Source organism: Crocodylus siamensis, chromosome 12, assembly GCF_052110815.1.
Source record: "Crocodylus siamensis isolate JL-2025a chromosome 12, ASM5211081v1, whole genome shotgun sequence".
In the NCBI taxonomy this organism is placed as follows: Eukaryota; Metazoa; Chordata; order Crocodylia; family Crocodylidae; genus Crocodylus; species Crocodylus siamensis.
Window position 1 is genome coordinate 44193780 of NC_143406.1, and position 23340 is coordinate 44217119.

The 23340-nt window shown below is 42.0% G+C and overlaps 1 protein-coding gene across 1 annotated transcript in view; it reads left to right on the forward strand.

Annotated features, from left to right (window-relative positions):
* Window positions 1-18953, forward strand: part of WIPI2 (WD repeat domain, phosphoinositide interacting 2) — a 31650-nt gene extending 12697 nt beyond the window's left edge. Inside the window, exons 3-12 of the mRNA XM_090023418.1 lie at window positions 2661-2830; window positions 4373-4469; window positions 5180-5277; window positions 5760-5852; window positions 6622-6692; window positions 11994-12101; window positions 13985-14149; window positions 15301-15408; window positions 16664-16794; window positions 18231-18953. Coding sequence (XP_089879544.1) covers window positions 2661-2830; window positions 4373-4469; window positions 5180-5277; window positions 5760-5852; window positions 6622-6692; window positions 11994-12101; window positions 13985-14149; window positions 15301-15408; window positions 16664-16794; window positions 18231-18343 — 1154 coding nt within the window. The 3' untranslated portion in view covers window positions 18344-18953. The remainder of the gene's footprint in view (window positions 1-2660; window positions 2831-4372; window positions 4470-5179; window positions 5278-5759; window positions 5853-6621; window positions 6693-11993; window positions 12102-13984; window positions 14150-15300; window positions 15409-16663; window positions 16795-18230) is intronic.
* The last annotated feature ends 4387 nt before the right edge of the window (window positions 18954-23340 follow it).

Genomic DNA, 23340 nt, shown 5'->3' on the forward strand with positions numbered 1-23340 from the left:
TCTAAGAATATGGCTAATTCAGGTCAGCCAGACATACAGCCTGACACCGATTTGAATGGATGTTCGGTAGTAAGCACATGTGACTTGGCAGCCGGGAAGGGATTATATCATTGGATGTTCTTGCTAAGAGAAGGCAAAGAAACCAAAGTGAACCCTGAATATTTAAAGCGTTTAACTTCATTAAAGCCCATCTCAAAATCTTTCTTTCTCTAAATATAACCATCTGCACAGATTTCTTGCTCTGGTCTTAGTTCTTTACTCTGAGACCAAGAAAATTTCTGTAGCCCTTCTACTTTTCTAAAGCTCTGAGGATGTGTGTTGAATTGGTTAGTGTGAAGCAGCTCTCTCCTGCTTGTTGCATGCTGCCGTCTGCTAGAAATTCTGGCCAGTTCTTCTGTGACCATGGACACTACTTCTCTGTATCCTTAAGTCCACTCCCAAACCTTCGTGTGCTCCTCCAACTCTGGAAGCTCTTCAGCTCTTCCGTGGGAAGAGTGACAGGTCCCGTAGCTGACCTGCAGCACCCAGAGGTTTATCACAAGAACGTTAGAGGTGCACAGCAGCACCGACAAATATAACTTGTTCTATCCAGCATGCCAACGTTGTTCAGATTAGTGACCACGGTATTTTAAAATCTAGATGGATTATTACCTGAGTAATTTGTTTGTGAAACTGAAATGGACATTAACATTTTACAGAAAATAGTTGATGATCTGTCTGTGTGGTTTGTGACATCAAGAAGATTTGAAAGTCACCATTAGATTATTCAGCAAAATCCTAATTAAAATTTATTGGCTAAATTAGCTCAGATTTTTTTTTCACTTTTGTTCTCTCATCCATTTGTGGAGGAGAGGGAAAACATTGATTCAGAAAGTGATTGAATAGAATTTTGCAAGTCTTAGAGCAAACAGTGAAACTGTTTAAAGCAAACACGTCTTCCTATAGATGCATTTGGCTCACTACAGGGAAGTAAACAAGTTAAATACCATGTTAGATGCTCAAGTCACTTTGAAAGTCTAATGGATAAAGACTCTTTCCATATTAAAATTGCACATGATAACAAAAAGCCCAAGGTATAAACTTTTCTCTCGTGGCTTGTGTGGGTATTGAGACTACTACTTGTGGTAGGAAGTACACACGTTTTATTCATGGAATTCTTAAATAACCAATTTTTCCCCAAAATAATTGGGCAGATGAACTAGCTAAAAGTTTCACTTCTGCTGAACTCATGTGTAGGGTATTGGCAGCGTATTCATGTGCTAGAGTCAAGTTAGACAGATAAAAATAGTCTGTAAGGGAACTTCTGGTTTTTCTAATGAGAGCGGTATCAATTGCTTGATTAGGCCAACAAATGCATCGGAAGCTTTCAGAAAGAGTCCTTTTGGGCAGTTCTCCTATTTGGCAAGCATCAAATATTGCACTAATCCAAATATTGATTTGAAAATGTTAGAGTGATGATAATGGATCAAGGCAGGAAGGCACAAGTCACTTGCCTTGGCTGAATCTATAATGGAACGCTGGACTTTTAGCAGATACTTATTTACGGCTCTAGAACTGCTGTAGGCAACTGATAAGCACTCTCCTGTTATCTTCCAAGACCTAACAGCTTTATTTCTCCTTTCCACTTTAATATTAAATGCATATATACAGCCAGCTGTCCTAGAAAATGCCACTGATCCAGCAGGGGAGAAGGAATTGCTGCTATCTGGTTCAATGGATTACCTCTGTGCTCCAAATGCTCCCATATCACCTTGAACTGTGCGCTTGTCAGTTTTTACAAGCCATTTGAGATCATGCCTAGACACTCTTTGGATGAGAGACCTCCGAGGAAAATCGGAGCGTCGTAGGAAGTGCTGGTGGCCTTGAACTCTATCAGCATTTACTTAATGCCACCGCAGGCTCATCCGCAGCATGCTCATCTGCACTATGCTGGTGGTGGCACTTTCCTTTTGCTGGGTCTCCTACCATACCCCATCCCCAATGCCTTGCATGGATTTCAGTTGGGTGATTGCTCAAATTCTCCATTCATTTTCAGTGTATTTGTTGTAGTGTGCATGTTATATATGCAAAACTGTTGTTGTTTACTTGTGTGCAGTTGCTGCGGTTCAGTGAAGGGTGAAACGATTCCTGTATGAAATGTTTTACAGACTTGTCAGATGAAAAGCGATGCATATAAAATAGCGATAAGGCCCTGGTCGAAACAATTTTAGGACAATCAGCCTGCCGACTTCTTTGAGCAAAGTACTCTTGTCTGTCTTTATAGAAGTCTGTGCATAAACTCCAGATCACTTGTCATCAAAAAGCCAGTCACAGGAGAGGACTTAAAGAACAGATTTATCCAGGTGGTTTCTTGCTTATTTTGCTATATATCACATGATCCAAGATCTTTCTTTCTCAGCTGTAGATATCACTGTTCGGTAGTCTGTTTGTCATCTCTGTGAAAAATAGTAAATATCATTTTTTGAAAAGCTTATCTTTTAGAAACTTCTAAAATCTGTACAACTCAAAGAAAGGTCTTTATAAATCTGAATTTGTGGGGCCTGAGCTCCACTGAGAAGCCCAGAGAGTATACCACTTCCCATATTTGAGGATTGGCTTCAGTCTTTTTGTGTTCCTTAGATTGTCTTTGCTTTAATGTGACGCTTCTTCCATTTCCCCAGCTGACACGGAAGACGTGTGCATTGTGGAGAGGCTGTTCTCCAGCAGCTTGGTGGCCATAGTTAGCCTCAAAGCCCCACGCAAGTTGAAAGTCTGCCACTTCAAGAAAGGGACTGAGATTTGCAACTACAGTTATTCCAACACAATTCTGGCTGTCAAACTGAATAGACAGGTGAGTTTGGGTTGATAGGATGGCTCTTGAATGCGGATACTTCTCTGTCAACTCCTCCTGTATCAGTAGAAAAAATAACTTAAAACTCTTCATTCTGACTCTCCTGGTCTCAGCACTAGAATGGTATAAAAGCTTAATATAGGTGAATATCATTGTGGAAAAATTCCTCCCACGGCATCTTGTTCAGTAACTTCAGGAACTTCACAGGAATTCCCTAGCTCATTGCTTTTATATGTAAAATATTGTAGAAGTTGTGCATTTTATAGGTTTAAGGGTTGTATTAATTAAACAATATATACTAACTACTAGCATGTAGTTAAGTCTGGCTTAATAATAATACAAAAATACATTTTAAATCTTTTTAAAAAATAAACCTAGTTGACACTACTAACCTATGTTAAGGTGTATGTTTACTATAATGCATCTTTTGCTGCTTGAAGCAGCGTTGAAGTTGAAGCAGGTTTGTTATATTCATATTCTCAGCTCTTTCACGCAGCAATTAGAGTGTACCAGCTGCTGTCCTTTGGAGCCATTCCCCTTTGGAAGTGGCTCCAGATGTACATGTATTCAGCTCCATAGAGACTAACTGGTTCAGAGAGACATAAGCTTTCATAGGCAACAGACTATTTCTTTGGATGCTATGAAAATCTATTTGTAGCATCTGATAAAGTAAGCTGTTGCCTATGAAAGTTTAAGGTACCACTGAGCCCTGCCTTCTGCCTGGCTTCAAACTAAACACGAGCTAGCCACCTCTCTGAACCTTAAAGAAATGTGCATCTCTGAACTGGTGGGAATTGCTGAAGTTCTAACCTCACAGTAGCCCCTGCTCTGAGTTGAGAGAGAGATCTATTTAGTTTATTCAGCTAATTCTTTCAAGTTGAGAAACTAAGCGGGAGTCAGAGTAAGAAAGCTTGTTTTCCTCCTTCAAACTGCATAAAAATTAGGTGTGAGGACAAACAAGATCTAGTTTTAAAATCTTAAAGGACACGATAAAGTTCACTTACTGCAGTTACTTTTACACGTTTGGTTTTAAATGCAAAACATCGTGCCCTTTCTGGTGTATCCAACATGACTAAGATCATGTCAGTAAAAAATGTGCAAATTTTAATTGAATGCCAGTTAATATGAAAACATTGGGTAACATCACTAATAAATAAATGCATCCTTCACTATTTTATTACACACAACTAAATAAATTAGTGCATCTTTCTGGTTAGCAAAAAATACCAAATTATACAGCCTCTGAGACTAGACCTTTCTTGAACTAGTCCACTGTGGTGCAGTTGAAGGAAGTCGAACACCTAGGAGTAAGGGGTTGCCCCGTCTACTTCCTGTAAACAGACTCAGCTGAATCTTAATTCTCTCCCCTCCCCGCCATTTTAGAAATAGCTAACACTAGATTGGATAATGATTGTTTACCTGTTTTCAAAATGCACTTGATGTTTTTCATATGCTTACTTGGGCTATGGTAATTAGGAAGAAATAAATAAATATATGTTACAATATCATTTGTTCTCTCATTTTTCCTTTCTCTGTTTTCAGAGGCTAATAGTATGTCTGGAAGAGTCTCTTTATATACACAACATACGAGACATGAAAGTACTGCACACAATCAGGGAGACTCCTCCCAACCCTGCAGGTAAACTATTTCTTCAGGGGCTCCCTTGATTTTTAAAACTAAAATGGAATGTATGATCTGTCTTTATGCAACCGTGTTATAAGAAACTGTAGTTTTCATTAGCAGAAATTTTTAATCTCCACTTTCAGTGGGGGTAATAGTTAACAAACCTTGAAGTACATTCATTCTTGCAGGGTAGTGAGTTGCCCAGTGAATGTGGGCCATTTCTTGGATGATTTTTTTTGCATTCAAGCAGTCACAAATAGAGTACTTCCTGCCATCCCTTTAATGCAACTACTTTTCAGTATCTTATTTTTTCTGAACTGGTGAAAAGCTTCTTAAGGATATTATTCAAAAGTGGTTGTCAACGAACCATGGAAAATTAAGAGTGAACTGGTACACAGCCCTTGTCGGATAAGGTTTCAGATATTAGAATGAATTTCCAGCTTTTTATCAGTGGAGCTGCACCTTTAAGATAACTTTTTTTCTTTGCTTTTAATTTAACAGACAGTACAGCTGCTTTTTTTTTTTTTTTTTTTATATAACTAGTTCATATATTGCTGTCTGACTTTAAGATGATGTAGCCTTGTCCCGTTTTGTGAAGGCTTTCTGAGGGTGGGAAGCTTGTAATACCTTGTAGCTTGATTTGTATGTAGAACTAAAAAACTGTGTAGTGGAAATCTAGCCTCTGGCTCTCTAACTCCTTTTGTTTTCTTGCTTCCCTATCCTAGGTTTGTGTGCATTGTCAATAAACAATGACAACTGCTACCTGGCCTACCCAGGGAGTGCAACCATCGGAGAAGTGCAAGTCTTTGATACCATCAATCTGGTGAGAGAATGCAATAAAATTCTCCACCACCTCTAAAGATGTACTTGAGACATGATTCTGTGTGTTCAAAAGGAGCTAGTGGGCACTTCAGTTTCCCAAGATCTGTCTGTGAGGTTTTGATTGTGGTTGGTCTGTTTGTGCAAGTAGACATAACAGACAGTAAGAGTGTAATATTACATCTGATTAGTAAGTAGGGCTGTGAATTAGAGAGAGAGTAATTAAATACCATAATGATCTTTCCCTTAAAATACTCTTCTGCAGTCAGTCTGTTTATAAATGGTAGTATGCTAATGTTTTGCAGGCAACAGTGGTACACTTCAGTATTTTCCAATAGGTAGAGCAGATATTAAAGTCTGCTTATAAAAACACCTGTTTACCTTGCACGCTCTTCCATGTCCAGCATTGAATTGTAAATATGGGGTGGGTGGGTGGGATTGCCTGTACTAGACTAAGTTCTGTCTTTTATTGGCTGATTCTTGCAGAGAGCAGCAAATATGATCCCAGCGCATGATAGTCCCTTGGCAGCATTGGCTTTTGATGCAAGCGGTACTAAACTTGCCACAGCATCAGAAAAGGTAAGTTTTGATTTGCTTGTGCCTTTAGAATAAACCTTATTTCAAAGTATCCTAATTAAGTGTGCATATCAGCACTTCCATTGTTTTTTTTTCTTTCTCCCCCCCACCCCCTCAACAAGCGTGGCTAGCTGGTGTATAATGAAAACTCTGAATTCAGAACTGCTAATGTTATTGGGTACAGTTTCCATCCTGTGAAACAGCGTTTGATAATGAGGCTTCTTAAAGAACTAAATTGTGTCCAATTGATTGTAATCAAGACATACAGTTTAAGCATCTTCCACCAGTGCTACAGCATTTTATTTTTAAAGAGGTTAGCAATGCCACGTTAGGAAGATGGCCTAAAACAGAGACAAGACAGTAAAAGTCCTAGTGGAATAGAGAAGAATCATTTCCTTATGCCAGATACAGGCTGACAATTGCACAGTTGGCACAGCTTCCTCCTTTTGTATTTGAATATTATGTGCTTTAGAATCTAACTGAAGTGTATTGCATTTTTCTACCTGGTTAGGTGGTATTGTGCCGAGCAGGTAGTCCTAGCTTTGTCAGCATGTGAACATGCAAGAAATTATGCTGAGAGAGAGAGAGGACTCCTTTCTGCTGGTCCCACACTCCATGATGGGATAAATCTGACTGTTTTATGGTGGCAAAGAATCTCGAAGGTTGAGCTGCTGGTGACAGTCCTCTGATCATTGTCCACCCCGTGTAGTGCACAAAGAGGATATTTAAATTGAGGAATGAGGCTTGTTTTGTTTTGTTTTTTTCTTTTTAGGGGACAGTGATCCGAGTATTTTCCATTCCAGAGGGACAGAAAATCTTTGAATTCCGAAGGGGAGTGAAGAGGTGAAGTTCAAAAACGCTCATTCATTGAGGCTCGTTCCTTGCGGTAGATTTCCAGTGCATTCAGTAGTTTGACTTTACCTGTAGTCTTGAAACATAGTGATTGAAATAGATTTTAGGGGGTCCAGGAAATAGTTACAGATGAGGTTTATACGTACTAACTTGAGAAAGCAAAAAGAGAATATGGCCTTCTGTGACTCAAGCCTTGTTCCTTTCTTCCTTCCCTTTGCAATGCTCTGAAATACTCCTAGCATAAAAAGCTCAGTGCAGTAACAGACCATGTTGGCACATACTGGGAGCATCCTACACATGTGCTTTAATGCACATTAGTCAATTTTAATGCACATTAAACGTCACTTAAAAACTGTGCTCTTTAGTTAATGTGCATTAAGACAGGCCAATTTATATTTTCCTAGTACCTCGGAGCACTTTTACACTTGTTCCAGGGCTTGGGGGGGTGGTGGTGGTGATGCTTTAATTAGTGGCTCCGAGAACCACTCTGATTAAAGCACTGTCAAGTCTCCTGTTTCAGGTTCCCTGAACTTAAAAACGGCAATACAGGTGCTTGAATTAAAGCTCATTCAAGCTTTAGTTCAGGTGTCCCCACCACCATTTTTAAGCATGGGGTTGTTGATACACGAGATGCAAGAGGCTGCTGGAGCACAGTAATCGCCATGCTCCAGCAAACTCAATTATTTATCAAGTCTGCTCCAATGCGCTAGAATTCCAGCACGTCAGAGCAGCCTGTGCACTTACATATAGGTGCCCTCACAATGGCAGTGTACTAGATTTATCGTGCATTAACTAAAGCACATTAATGCATGTATAGATGCGCCCATTGAGCCATACATATCTTCTAGCTGTGGTGGTGTTATAAAAGATTTTTCTTATTTTCTGCGGTGTGGGAGACTTTGTTGTAAACTGCTGAAGGATTTTAGAGATTCAGTAATACTGTACTTGTCTAAAACAAGATTCATCCGTTGCATTGCAGAATCATTTTTAACACTAATTGCTGAATTTGTCAGTGGTTATTGGCTGGTGTCAGATTGGATGATTTGGATAACGACAAAAAAAAAGAATGCTGTCCTGACTCTTCTTTTTTTAGGATGGCTTCTACCCAAGGTTTTTCCTCTATTTCCCACTATCAAATTGAGTTGCATGTCCTTGATGAGAGTGTTTTGCCTCTGCAGATTTTTTTATGATATACCAGAACTTTAAATGGCCTTGCAACACAAAAAGTTGTGAACGCCTGGTTCTTCTAATGTATAAGACTTGTTTTTCAAATGAGACATGTTTATATAACAAAGCAGCAATCAAGGACCAAAGCAAACACTGTGTTTTTAATTTAATGTGCTTTTAAAAGCAAGTCCAAAGGCCAGTTATGACTCTTGGTAAGTTGACAGCCTCCACCAGAACTTCTACAGCAGACTGGCAGTATAGAAAGGTGGGGAAGTAAATCAGCTTTGAAAATCATCATATTCTTTAAAAAGAAATGTATGCTGGGAGAAGTGACATTTAGTTTATTATAATGCATCCAAAACTGTGTTGGCATTCAGGGAAATTGTATTGGTTTTTCACATCTTTGTTAGTCATATGTGATTATATAGCCCAAGATGAGATGCTTTAACTTTTTTAAAACAAAATTGTAAAACTTCAACCTTTTTAAGGGCAATGGATGCAACGATTGACTTCATTCTTTGTCTCAGTACATTTAATGCTATAGGTAAAACGGGACCATTTCATCTCTCAGTAATTTGATATTGCCAGTGTCCAAAGCATAAAGAGGCACTTGATTATAAGCTCAAAATTTTAGCAAATGATTAAAACTTTAGAATCAGGAGAATAATCATTCTGAGCCATACGTGTGCCTTGGTCCTACACCTGTCTATGGCTGACATTGACACTTTCCAATTAGAGTTGTAAATTAGCCACTTGGAAGTTGGTCTTGTTCTGAAAAGCGGGGTTAAAGATTGTATCTTTGATGGCAGTCTCTCAGATATGTGTCTTAGTCCTGTGGGGGTTAACAAATGAATCCTGGCAGAAGTCTTTCTGGAATTTGGCTTTGATTGCAAGGCTGATCTTTAGAAAAGGCAGAATTAGTTTTTATATCTTTTATATCTTTATCTTTTATATCTTTGATATTTAGTAATATCACTACTGACCCACTGCCATTTTCCATTGAAATTTGACTTGGATTCAATAACATTTACCAGTTAGAATGTACAGGTGACAAGCTTTGTGCAGTTTCAGCCTGCCAGAAGCAGAGCCACCTCCTTAAACTTTCCCAGCCTATTATAACAGATACATGAACTGTACATTGTAACACAGTATGCTAATTTTACTAGCTCAAAACTATTAAAATACCTTAGTGGCATCACCAAAAAAACCCCCACCCCATTCAAATGCACTTTAGTAGTGCCATGTATATTCAGTTTACCCCTCTTATATGCATATGCATAATTACTCAACCACATTACACAGTGCCAGTCCCAGTTGCTTACATGGTAACAACTCGGGTTAAAACCCATAAAATGGATAGCATTTTTCAGCCCCATTCTGTGCTTTGTAACTTAATTGTACTCTGGTTCACTGCATGTGAACTGTAACTGTCCATTTTAACTAATTGTACTTCATTTAACTATCAGAAGCAGCTGTGAAAGGACAACTATTAGAATCCTTGAAAATGGGGGGTGGGGCCCAATGCGTGTCAGGGCTGCCAGTAGCACAGCACTAACAGAGCTGTACTGAGCAGCATTGATTTGTTTACATCGGGTTTGGATAAGTGCATTCTCTGGCTAAGTATATAGCCTAATTTCAGTCCCAAGGCTATACACTTAAATGATCTCCTGCAGAATGGATGAGCAAGGTTTTGTATTTAATCTTCAATTATACAGGCAATCACTGTAGGTAGTAACATACTCCAAAAACCTTCAGAATGCCTTTGCTTTTCCTTCTCCCACAACATCAGTACTATATTTTTGTGTAATGCTGAGTGTGGTTATAAAAGCACTCGTTACGGATACCAGAAGATTATTTTACATTCCAGTCATAGTAAGATTTTTGCACTTCGTTTTTTTTTTTGGCTTGCTTGTATCGTTTAAAATGGAGAATTCTGTCCAGGCTAGGTGAAAGCTCATTTCTGTGGAATTAAGGGCAGATTAAAAAGTGTGTGTATGGATAGACATAGGTAGGCAGACATATATACATATTAGAGGTACAGCCACAGCACAGCATGCAGATGGCCAGGAGCACAGACTGGCAGCATGGAGCGAGGGTGGGTGGCAGCGCTGGGAGGGGTGGCTACAGGGAATTTTAGGGTGGCTATAGCCCACCCCATAGCCACCCCTTCCAGTGCCACCACCTCCTGCCCTGAGCAAAGCCCTAGCCCAGCCTTCCTGTTGGGAAGAGGCTGTTGCAGTCCCTGGCCCCAAGCCCGCAGCAGCTCACCTGCATCCACCTTCACCCTGCACATAAATCTGGGGGCACGTGTCCCCCATGCCTTCCCCGGGGGTGCAGGCAGTAGCAGGGAGCTGCCCTACCTCCCCACACCCTCCAGGAGAGCTGCCCAGAGCTCTGTCCTGCTCTCGGCCCCCTGGGTTGCATTCACTGCACTGGCTGGGCAACGCCTGCCCCAGTACCACTCCCTCCCTCACTGTGGGGGGCCTCTGTCTGCCCCCCTTCCATGCCTGTTCCCTACCCCACGCCCCTCCCCCCCACAGACTTACCAGCAGAGCGCTGCTCTCCAAGCTGCCTGGCAGTATTCCTGGTCACACAGGCACGCAGCAATTATTGGTAACGTTATCCACTGCACCGGTCAAAAAAAGCCAATTGCTGATAATGTTAATTTTCCTTTTATTGGTGCCGATCCTATATGTAAGCGATATATCAGTGCACCTCCAATATCTATATAAAGTATCTGCCCTTAATGCCACAGAAATGAGGCATATATATTATTAGGGATAATGCCTCTCTTCCTTCCATCATCCAGCATCAGTACTGGTGACCTTTAGTTCCTCTTTCCTTCCCTATTACAGTGTGCTCTTTTTCCCATTCTGCTATTTGTTCTCTCATTTGTCTCTTGATCAGCATAGCCTTTTGTCCATGTTTTGGTAATGTTTCCTTCTTGACTGTTGTAGCATGCACAGCCTTGCCCCAAATCTCTCAGCAAACTCACCCTTTTGGCATTACATTTAAGATTATCTTCAAAGAACTAATTGCCCACTTTTGTTTATGTGTCTTCTACAACAACCCCTTCCTGGACACTGCACAGACTTATCTCCTGACTTCCCTCTAGATGTTCTTTGCCCATTCTTGCCTTCTTTCATATTAGCCTGGATGCCTAGAGCAGCTTCAGCCTCCAGCCTTCCAAAACTTGCTTTTCCTGCATGTCATTCTATTCAGTACTGTATTTGCTCTTGACTTCAGAAATGCGTTTATATGGGTACATATTTGTAGAGATGGCTCACCTACTGTAATTACCTAATACAATTATGGTGCTCTGTGTAGCCATACTTATCTTGCATATCTGACACTAGAATAGCTGTTTAAACAAATAACTTATTCTAATGTTTGGTCCCCATGATCTAGTCATCCCTTGGCTTCTCTTGGGATCATGAACCCACTAAAACCACCTCTTGCACATTTGGGCAGCATTCATATTCCAGGATGGAAAAAACACATTAAAATAATGCCAGTATGTATCCTGTTTTCACGTGTCTCCAGATCTTTTGCCATTTCTGTTACAATAACAAAAGTATCTTCATTTCTGCAGTACTTAGTGATTAAGAGCTCTGATTGCTCTTAATAGAAAGATGGGAAGACTTGCTGTCTGAATCCTGCTTCTGGTAAATAGCTAAGGAGTTAGGATGGTGTTTGATTTGATATCCAAATGCTAATAAGTAAAGCGGGAAAAGATGTCAGTAAATTCAGAATGCTTTTTAAAGAAACAGGTTTCCTTTTGGAGACAATTGAGGGCAGTGTAATCTGTCTGGTTTTTAAAATCCTTTGGAGATTATTCCCTTTGTGACAGTGACCTGTAGTCTTTGATTGGAGACTGAACAAGGAAGCTGTTTCTGGTTCCCCCCACACCTTTCTGCCACATTCCTGGAACTTTTCCTGGCCTTCACAATGCAGCTTATGTATCCACTGAAGGGGCCTGCAATGTCTAATATACACAGATACCAGCATGGGGCACTAGTGGGCTGATTTAAACAGCCATTCATGGTATATGACTTAATATTGACTCTTCCATTTCCCAGTTGGCACAGCATTAGTACAAAGAAATGCGCTTGCTGTCTTTTCTAGGTGTGTGAACATCTGCTCATTGGCTTTCAGCATGGATGGTATGTTTTTGTCTGCATCAAGTAACACGGAGACGGTGCATATCTTCAAACTCGAGACTGTGAAAGAAAAGTAGGTTTCCAAAATACTCGAGATTTTGTTCAAGAAAAAACTTTGTGCATGTTTGTCTGGGCCTTTCTTTTGAAATCTTTTAAGTTAAGGACATAGCAAGCCACTTGTGAATCAGTTGTTTCAGCTCGCAGCAAGTAACCTGTACATTCCTCTCCTAGGAACACTCCAATTTATAGAGAGCAGCGTGGGGCTCGTGCATGTTTGTAATCACATTTTTTTTCTCTTACTATAAACTTATCCTCCTTATGCACTGGCATCTGGATGCAATAAGTAGTGAGAAAAGCTACTGCTTCTAAAACATTTCATGGGGGAAGGGGAGAGTACAGAACTTCCAAAAATCTCTCTACCGTATTGAGGGATGACGTGTCCTGTCTGCTGTTTCAGGATACAGACAGAACATGTATTCCTAAACTTTGGGGAGCTGTTCATTAGAAATTCAGGGTATTTTACTGTGCCTTCTCAGGAAGGTTCTGTGGAAAATGAGTGGCACTGTGATGAATGAACAGGCGAGTACAACCTGATTGAGAAGGGAAGTAATACTTTATAGTAGTCAATCGTCCTAAACTTGTTTTTGTTTTCATTTGTGTAATGATACTCTATAAACAGAAAAATCAGTTTACAATTTGATATTCTGCCTTTTCAGTGAAGGTAACGGCACACTTGCAGGTCACATCTGAGTCAGAAATGCGCATCACTGAATGAAGCAGATCAGCTGTGCTGTGATGTGTGGTTGTAACGGCCAAAACGCACGTCACCCCTTGTCCCACCCTTGGTGGTGTGGAAGAAGGGGTAACGTGATCTCTCTGATTTCCCTGTTTAGCCAGACCTATCCCTGGGGCTGGGGCTGACTGAGTGGGGAAAGCAGGGCTATTCCCCACGCAGCCAGAACCGGGGCCCACTTTCCCTGCTCAGCCAGACCCATGCCCCAGGTTTGGGTATACATGGAAACGCCCTGCTTTCTCCACTTACAGAGAGGCACCCCAGTGTCCTCCAGGGTGTCTCTGTAAGCAGGGAAATACCATGACCACTAAGGTGGTTTTCCTAGTTTCAGGGGAAAACCAGCTTCTTGGTAGGGTAGTACCCTGACTGAGGTCTATGTGCATAGATAGTGTCCCACTCCCACTTTCAGTGAGATGATCTCACCTATACACCAACTTTACAGAAATGGGAGACTCTTCCCTAGCTTGCTCCTGCAGCCATATGGTTGAGGACAAGCAAAACTTGGGGATGTCCGACCCCCAAGGCTTTGGGCTTGGGCCTGCACATAGAATGCCCACCAAAGGATTTGAAAGCATCTGAAGCCCCAGGCAGGGGTGGAGGATGCTTGTAGGTAGCAGGGCCACATTATGGTTCTCGAGTGACTCATGGATTTGGAATTGATTTGGGTAATTTGACTTGGGACACACAGGCAAGTGTTCGGGGGGGCTTGATAGCCCATCAGGCCACCAGAGCACCTGGCCTAGGGTGGCAGGAGAATGCAGGCAGCTCAGGCTGCTCATACTCTTTGACCACAGAGGTAGTAGATGTCTGCCACAATAAAGCAGTAGAGTCTCTATTACCACCTTTTGTTATAGCACTGATTTGCCTTTCTTGTACAGCAGCAAGGGTGCTGACCTCTATTTCCTTGGTATTTGTGCTACCATAAACATTTTTACAGTAGCGCAAGTGAGACATCAGATGCCGTCTGTTTCCACCCTAAGTAAAGGGGGGGGGTACTAGACTGTTATCAGATTGATATGTCTATTGAAAAACAAACAGAAGAGAACCCCTGTACAGTAAGAGGCCCTAAGTCATCCTCTCCCCTTAGCAAGTTAGTTTGAGTAGTGTCTAGAACAATGTGAACCTGAACTCTCCTTTTCTTTTTTCGTCCCCCTGGATTTTAGACCTCAGGAAGAGCCTACTACCTGGACAGGTTACTTTGGGAAAGTGCTGATGGCCTCCACAAGCTATCTGCCTTCTCAAGTCACAGAAATGTTTAACCAGGGCAGAGCCTTTGCTACGGTCCGCCTGCCGTTCTGTGGGCACAAAAACATCTGTTCACTTGCCACGTGAGTACGGGGGCTATCAGAGCTTCTTGCATCCTCTGCCAGGCTGCCGATATCAAGCAAAGGAAGTGCTGCCCTTGTAGATATGACTGGAGTTCATCTGGCTTGTGTGAGCATGTATCTTATCTGTAGCTGAACGGGTAGTGCACGGAACACATCAGGAGCTGAGTAACGTATGAATGTTTGAAGGCCTCCCCCTGCTCCAGGACCTCTTGTGAAGACCAGTTTCCCATAATCTAACAGGAACCCTTGTGCTGCTTGATCAGTGTGGAATGAAGTGCTTTTCAGAGGTGCTGTGAGATTACAGGAACTCTGTCTTGACAGGTTGTTCAAAATGCTCATGGGTCTCTGCAATATTTTCTCCTTGGTGCTGGATGGTATACTAGTGCATTTGTATTAATAGTTTGTTGGATTAGACAACCTTGACTAGGCAATACAGAGGGCTTTAAGGTAATTGCAAACTCCAGCTTTTGCACCTTGCCGAGGCAAGCTGTTAAATTTAGGTAATACATGTATACAGAAGCAAAGCATTCATTTAAAAAGTTATTTGAAATGACTCAACGTATTTAGCTTTCATTATGCCTTCAGCAAAGATGGAACCATTTGGCAGAGCTATCAAACTAAGAAGCTGGGTGGTAGTAATTTTTTTGTGGAAAATGAAGGAGTTTGTGCTGAGCTGTTCAGTTACAGGTTTCATTTTACCTTTACAATGCTATACATCTGCTGTTTGATCATGAAGCGCACTCTAAACAATAATTAAGCCTCGCAGCACAACACTAGATAAGTACGTCCCTAGGTAAAATGGAGTAATGGGCTTCTACTGAGTCTGGAGAGAGTCAGTAGCAGAAGTGGTAATGGAATGAAAATCTGATGCCTGTCCCTTTTAGCCATTGTGCAACACTGCCTCCAGTTAGGAGTTAATTGATGCAAATCAGACTGACAGATGGCTTCCATTTAATGTCACAGGAGTTGTGTGCCTGATAGCCAGGGCTCTCATGACAGGATATATAGCTGTTGATACAAAATCTCTCTTGCCTACTTGCTACTCTCAGTTGTAATAAGGGAATAATTAGGTGGAAAGAGATCTCCTACGTTCTCTGGAGTTTGGAGGCTTTTTTGCTGAAATAAAACTGTTGTCTTTTTTTTTCTCCTAGAATCCAGAAGATTCCTCGCTTACTAGTGGGAGCTGCTGATGGCTATCTGTACATGTACAACCTGGACCCCCAAGAAGGAGGAGAGTGCACATTAATGAAACAGCACAAGTAAGTCCCAACAAAGTTCTTACCTATGTAATTGTTCCATTTTGGTTTCCATTAAATCTCTTTTTTGATGCTAAAACTTTTTTTCTTTGCTGCTAAGCTCAAACCAGGTAGGAGCTCATTTTTTATACTGTTTTTTTTTTTTTTTAGGTGTCTGCCTTTTCTAATAACTGCAACACAAAGTACCACTTTAAAAGTAGAAGTGTAATGCTTTGTGATTGCTGTGAAGAATCAATCTGCTGTTTAGCCATATGCTCAGATTTCCTCTCAATTGGAGTTCAGTTTTTTTTAAATAATGTGAAATACCTGGCTCCTGGCACACTTCATCCCCAGCTGAAGTGGTTTCCAAAGATGGAGAAAAAGGCATTATCCTTACTCTTTGATAGGAAAGGAAATTGGCCCATGTTCTGATTTATATAGTCTCATTACAGGCTTATATATTAGGCTCCCCTGAGTATAAGCTAGTCAAATAGCCTGTTAAGTTAGCAGTTCTACCAAATGGTTTGGGTAAGCTTCTTACTGATAGAGTAATGGAAAAAACTCCTGTGAGTCTTTAGGGCAAGAAGATACTGTTATGATCATCTTGCCAGACTGCTTGGCTAACTAAGATCATAGGATTGGATCCAGTAATTCCTTCATCAGGCCTATAACTGAAAGCTAGAATATATCTTTCAGAACAACATCCAATCTTTGTGGAGCAGGTCTTGAAAATTTGACTGGCATAGCTTTGTCCATTAACCATGGTAGCTAAATAGCCATGCCAGCAAAAAGCATAGTATAGACCCTAGTATATCTTTTTTTTTTTTTTTTTTTTTGGCTAGCATCATTTATACTGTTAAAAAAACCCACTTTTCCAGCACTAACTGCATCTCACTAACAAAGTTTGCTCATGTACCTTTAGTGGCAATCCCTTTCTGCTGCTAGTAAGGTCCACACCATGAAGAATTTACATTATGGTGGCTTCCTTTGGAAATATGGGAAGCAGAGTATATGTGAGGTGTTAGCAACAAGATTCCTTCTTTGCGGTCCTTTGGAAGATGACTTCTGTCGCCATGCAGGTGAATGTGTGGCACTGAAAATGGAAAAGCGGACTGCAACCACAGAAGGAATTAGTTAAAAGTTTTTCTTAATGATTGTATTGCCTCTTTCCTGCCTAACGTGGCTGTCTTGCTCAGCTGTCCTGCGTGGTAGCAACTGCAGTTGTATTGGTGACTGGTTTGATCAACTTCTGTTCATCTACTCTTTCTTTACTTACTAGGCTTGATGGCAGTATGGAGCCAGCAAATGAAATTTTGGAGTCTGCATCACATGACCGGCCATTAGTAGCACAGACATACAGTGCTGCTGTGACTAAAGGTACTTACGTGCCTTCATCACCCACAAGGCATGGTAAGAACAAACGCAGAAGATGGGGACAGAGAGACTCCAAAGCTGCCTGTGGCTAGAAGCTCCTTTTGTTCTTCCAATTTGGGGTTTTTATGACTTGGTAAATGTAATGAAGCATTTGTTTCATTACTCATAGATGGAAAAGTAGGTAGCTGTTAAGTGACTCTGTGAGCTACTTTGGAGGTGTTGCAGGAGAGAGAATTCATGTTTGCAGTTTTCTGGACAGAACTTGGTATTCAGCTGCACTTAAATACCCCAGTAACACTTGCCTTGGATCGTGGTATCCTAATTGTACATAGTTATAAAGTGCAGGAGTTTCATAGATTCATAGACTGTAAGGCTGGAAGGGACCTTGGAAGATCATCGGGTCCAGCCCCCTGCACCAGGCAGGAAAGACAACTGGGGGCCAGGTGACCCCAGCAAGGTGACTGTCTAGTCTTCTCTTGAAGATTTCCAGGGTCGGCAATTGCACCACTTCTGGAGGGAACTTATTCCACAGTCTGGACACCCTGACTGTGAAGGAGTTTTTTCTAATGTTGAGCCAGGAGTTTGTAGCCATTACTCCTGGTTTTCCCCTTTGGTGCCCTGGTGACAGTTGCTCACTGAGCCCTTCATGTCCTCCCCTAGAGTAGCAGTAAGCTGCTACCAGGCCTCTTCTCAGCCTTCTCTTCCTCAGGCTGAAAAGTCCCAGATCCCTCAGCCTTTCCTCGTATGGCTTGCCTTTTAAGACTCTGATTATACAGGTGGCTCTTCTTCTTCTCTCAAGCTTGTCCATGTCCTTGTTGAAGTGTGGTGCCCAGAACTGGATGCAGTACTCTAGCTGCGGTCTCACCAGTGCTGAGTACAGCAGAAGAATCACCTCCTTGGCTTTGCTGCAGATGCATCGATTGATGCTTGCCAGAGTATTATTTGCCCTACAAGAGTTAGGACAGAGTATTATCTGTCCTAACTCTACATTGGCTTCTGTAAATCATCTCCAAAGCAATATATGTTTTGTGAGAATAGTGGAAGGTGCTGTAATATTACTGCTGCTGTTATGGTGGCGATTTGCCCGTCTCTGATAAGTTATCTGTACTACCAGGCAAGATAAAGTTTTGAATGGTGCTGATGATTCCTTTAGTGAGTGGAAACAAGGCACGCAACTATTTAATGTCCTTGCCACCTTTTTGTGTTATACTGTAGCAGAAGATACAGCCATGGAGATTAAATATTTTGTCTTCCAGGGTGAATGCAGTGATGTCAACAACATTGTGGGAGGAAGGGTAGAGTACCAAAAGTTAGGAGGGGATCAGGATGGTCACTGCTGTGTGGTAATCAGTGGAGCAGTTGCATGTCCATTGTCTCGTAATTCAGTTTAGAAATGTCTATCAGGATTTTCCTTTTGGATCCAAGCTTCTGGTGGTGCTGCTGATCCCTAAGCGCTGTCTCTTTCTCTGCAGCCTATACAGAGGACCTGGGCGCAGTGGGTGGAGCTTGCTTGGAAGATGAAACCAACGCCCTGCGACTGGACGAAGACAGTGAGCATCCCCCTATGATTCTTCGGACAGACTGAACTTTGACCCATGAACTCACTCCTGAAGCAGAGAACACTGGCTTGACGTTTCTTGAGGAATCTTGTGTTATGCTGCTATGAACTTTGACATGAGTTGGGAGAGAGGATGACAGACTCTATAAAGTTTTAAAAATTGTAGCTGTAGTCCTAATTCTATACCATTGGAGGAAAAAAAAATACACGGTTTTCAATTCAGTGGCTTTTAATCTTGCTTATATATTTTAGCTGTGTTTTTTTTTCTTTTGTTTTGGGGGGGGGGGGCGTTGTTGCCAAAACCTGCTGTTTGTGCAGCCCTCGGAGCCTACTAGCTTTGCATGCATTCATGTGCCAAGCAAGCATAGGAGAGAGAAGCCACTTTATAACAAACCCAAGTTTGTATTTTTTTTATATATGTATATAATATTTAGCATATATAAGGAAGGAGTGTAGAAGTGGTTCTGGAAGCTGAGGCTAGTTCTGCACTGACTAAGGTCCAAATGGTTTCCTGTGCATGGGCTTGCAGGTGTACCTAGTGACTGACATGCAACCTTGAAGAAGCAATGGCCTGTTTCTTGGGTTCCCTCTCCCCTTTCCTGGACCATTTTGTTAATTAAAATTCCTTCTGAATGTCGCTTATTTGTGGGAGTGTTCTGTTCATCGGAGTGGAAAACTGGAATTTCTTCCCTCTCCAAAGATCTGTAATATAGAAAGTGCCTCTTTAGGAAAACGTCTAGTGGGGTGGGGAAGGAAAGCTAAAAAGAAGTGGAAAAATACTGTTTGTGCATCCTGAATTCTTGTGCTGTCTGTCTGAAGTCCTAATTAGCCGATGTGCTGAATGTTTATAGAGTCATTTCAGGCTACTAACTTGGAAAGCACTTTCTTCTTCCCTACCTGTTGGTCACTTGTTTCCTGCTCTGAGCAGCAGTAGTCTGTCATTTTATACTTAGTCTAATCCTTCAAACAAGGGTAGCATCCTCCCTGGCAGGGACTGGATGGAGATCCCTTCAGAGTCTGTCATCCCCACTCCTTTACTGGTCTTAGGGTCTTTCAGTTGAAAGGCATAAGTTTCTTTTATCCTTCCCTTGTTTCCCTCCTCCCTGGGTCTGAGTGTTTCGCTTCCGTAGCGAAGGTCCAGGCGTTGTTGTGACTGATGTCTGTAAGTGACTGTCTACCTGAGTTCCAGCTTTTGAGTTCCTTTTTTCAGGGGTCCATTGGATGACTAGACTACATTTTGTTGCCTCCATTCCAGTGTTTGAGGAGCACTTCTCATGCATTAAAAGGGATGGTTGTCCTTTTGGCAGTTCTGAAATATGTTCTTGAACTGCCCTGACCCTGGCGAGGAACGATTTGAAGCTGGGCAATGCTGCAATCTATTTTAGGGTTGTAATGTGCCTTTTGTTAAACCATGGATATATTTAGTGTACCAGAGCCTTTGGTGCAAGCATCTCTTCCCCTGGAGGGTAAGCCTCCTTTACCTTTCAGCTGACAAAGGGATTAAATTTTTTCCTTTGTGTGGCATTTAAAAACATTTGGATTCAAATAAAAGGGAAAATCTTAGGTTTTGAAGGGAGAAAGAGAGCCAGGACTTCCCTGAGGGCTCTGACGAGCTTAACTGCATACCAAGGACAAGGGATTCCTTAGATTTAGGACTTTGGTACCATGTATGTTGTTGAATAGGGGCAGGCAGCGGTAGCTTGTTTCCAACGCCCAGCTCCAGGTATCTGGACTTCCACCTTCCATTAAGGGAGCAGAAGGTGGAGGTCATCCCTACCAAAGAGTTGAATCATGTACATAGATATCTATAGTTATGATGTATCTCACTATAAAATGAACTGCTATCCATTCGTCAAATAAATGGAAGAGAATCTTCTCCATTCTCTCCTATGCCCCACATATCAGTGGGGAGATGTCAAGTTTACTTCCCGGCTTCCAGAGTCATTTGCTGTACTGTGTATGTTGAATAAAGCAGCTAGTTGAGGCCCCTTCCATGGTCCCCTCTGGATGTACAAGCTTCTGAACCATGCTGAAATCTCATTTAGTCTTTCAGCTTTAAGCACTCGGAAAACTAAGTCCCATGAAGCAGAGCTTGTTATCATCCTGAATTACTGTAGGCTGTGCTATGGAGCTTAACCGTAGAGAGGCCTGAAATGCAAGTCTTAGAGTAAATACAAGCTTAGGCAGCTGCAGTACCATGAGACCCCAGATATGGTTCTGCTCCTGCCAATAAAAGTTGGCAGCATTCCTGATATTACATCTGAAGGCTTGGCATAAGTTATAAGGTCCGTCAGCAGAGCTTGTAATAAACTCATGAGCACTAGTGATGTACTGTAGGTCTGAGAAACATATTAGCTTTATGACTTGAACTGTGGCACCAAAAAATACTTTCTCCACTCCAATGAAAACAGGGGATTCCTGGCAATAAGTACCAGGCTATCGCCTTACCCTTTAAAGACATGTTAACAGACAAATCCTCCAGAATGCTAGAAACTCAGGATATTCATAGTTAAAGTTCCAGCACCACCTACATTCTCCGTGTAAGGAACTGAGACCACAAACACGCACACAAAATATCTGTTGCCTATATGCAGCAGACCATCCTGTCCACCCATGTTCTGTTTACTGACTGGTGACTTCTTCATAAGAGACTTTGTAGCTCTCACCAAAGAAGTGACAATTTCTAGCCCATCCTGTGCAATCCAGGGCCCACAACCTTGCTCAGCCAATACATTTATCTGCATTGACTGGAGAGCCCAGAATTAGCCCAGCTAATTCTGTCATCGCTTTGCTTGCTGTTTCAGTGGGGTCAAAGAAATAGCTGGAGGTCTACCTCCCATTTAGATCATTCTGCTGTGACCATATTCTGGTCACACATCCCAGCATATTTCACACCATGCCTATTGAGGAGAGCTTGCTTCTGTCTTGGGAACAAAGCTGTCTTGCACAGATGCTTTGCTTTGCAGCCTCCTTTCTCTCCCGTGTTGTTTGACTGCCATTGATCACCTGACCCTACCCTTAAGGTTAGTCAGATGGTATCAAACCAAGGTGTTGAGACGCCCATTTTATCTCCTGCCTGCCTTCTCATTCAACCCAGTGTTAAACATTACACTAGCAGGAGTGGGCATCTTGCCTCTGTAACTGGTAAGACATCCCAGCAATTAATTCCGACGGTACAGGGACTTGCCTGTATCTCCTTGGGTATAGTAGAAACCTCCTTTCCCAGCTTTTCCTCATGTATACCCCAGGGCTGCGATTCTAGATGGTGTTGAAATCTTTAACTGTGTCTTACCTGAATTTCTAGATGAAATTGTTCATATTGCATGAACACTCAAGAGGACAGTAGCTCTTACGTGAAAGAGCGTTTGTCTGGATACATAACTGCACTAGTAAAGTTTACTGCTAGCCGTAAAGCTTTGTGGGGAGTTTTGTCCTTGGGGAAATGTGCAACCAAAGTGTCTGGGGGTGGGGAAATGAGTGCAGACTTGGAATTCTAAACTCAGGTTTGGTTAGGTTTTAGTGTGATTCATTCCCAGTCAGTACCGTAGATGAGCAACTCCATTTCTTTTGCCATGTGAATAAGTAGGAAGCGTCCGCATTCTGCATTGGGGTTTGTCATTTTACCTTTCCTTGTCTTGCATTTGGAACCAGGAGATCTTACCTGCTTTGGACTTTCCTTAGAGCATTGCTTTTGCACCACGGATAAGTGCAAGTAGCTGGACTGGGCGGAAGGGAGACTCTTGCGAGGAAGAGGAAGGTTAGTAGGAACCTGCTGTTCTTGCCCAAGGTCCTTATTAAGCCAGATGCAGACCCACTGAAATTAATTGGGCACATGCTTCAGTGCCTTGTTGATCTGGGGCCTGTATAAGAAACTGATTTTTTTTTTTTTTTTTTATGTAAGGTGTAAGAAAAAGCTATGAGATTTGTTTTGGTTTTGGGGGTTTTTTTTTTTCTTTTAAGATTGCCTCAGAATGCAAATAAGTGGTGAATAGAATGGCATCTTGAAGCCATGTTCTTAAATATAGCAACAGGAGTTTCCGGTGAAAGGGAAGTTGTGATTGATTTTACAACTAATCGTAAAACAGGAGACCAATAGGAGAGCTACCGTTGCTGAATACAGATCACGAACCTAATCCACAGGACATTTTTATACTAAATCTCCTGTTATCTATTTGGTTCCGATAATGGTAATTCATGAAAGTCAATGTGTAGCAAGGTTTAAGTGTTTCTTTCCTGAAGGGTCACCTGCGCTACTCAGCATATTTCTCCCTGCTGCACACCAGCCTGCTCTTACATGGGCAGTATTGATACTCCTTCACTAAATGTTGTGTGGGCTTTTAATCACTGCTGTTACGCAGCTCAAAACCTTGCCCTGCTTTCAAGGTCTCCTCTCGGAGTCCAGCCCCGGCACGAATGCAGCATAGCTTTGATTGACCATATTACCATTTGAGGCCAGTGCTGAAATGTCTTCTCTAACCATGCAAACATAATGTTTGACTTTCTGGGGGAAGGAAATGAGACTCTGAGGCTGCAAATAAAGGAGCCTGGCTCCTGGTATGTGAAATTTCTGTTCAAATTGCAACAGCACAACTGAAGGCACATAGCAAATCACCTTTTTTCTCTCTTTAACATGCCTTTGTGGAATGCACCTTTACCGGCACCGTCCGTTTTACACTGACAGCAAAACAGTGGGTAACAGGTCTTCATTCTGGCTTGCAAATAGCTAATGCGTGCCAGCTCTATGCCACTGGCCATGCAGCTGCAGTAATCTGCAATGTAATTCTTTCTTGGCTGCTGTTGCATACAACGGATTTGGTTGTGCGAGGGTGGGGAGGCATCAGGCCCCGAGCGCCAGGACTGTGGCAGGCCTGTTGTCTCAGCCCTTCCCCTTTCGCATTGACTTCCTCACCTGGAAGAACCTGCGTCCTGCGGTGCTACTTTGTGTCTGTTTAAAGCCTGTGTAGATGAGTGGAAAAACGTGTTTAACATTCCATGCCGCGGCGTGTCCCGCTCTTCTCGCTGGC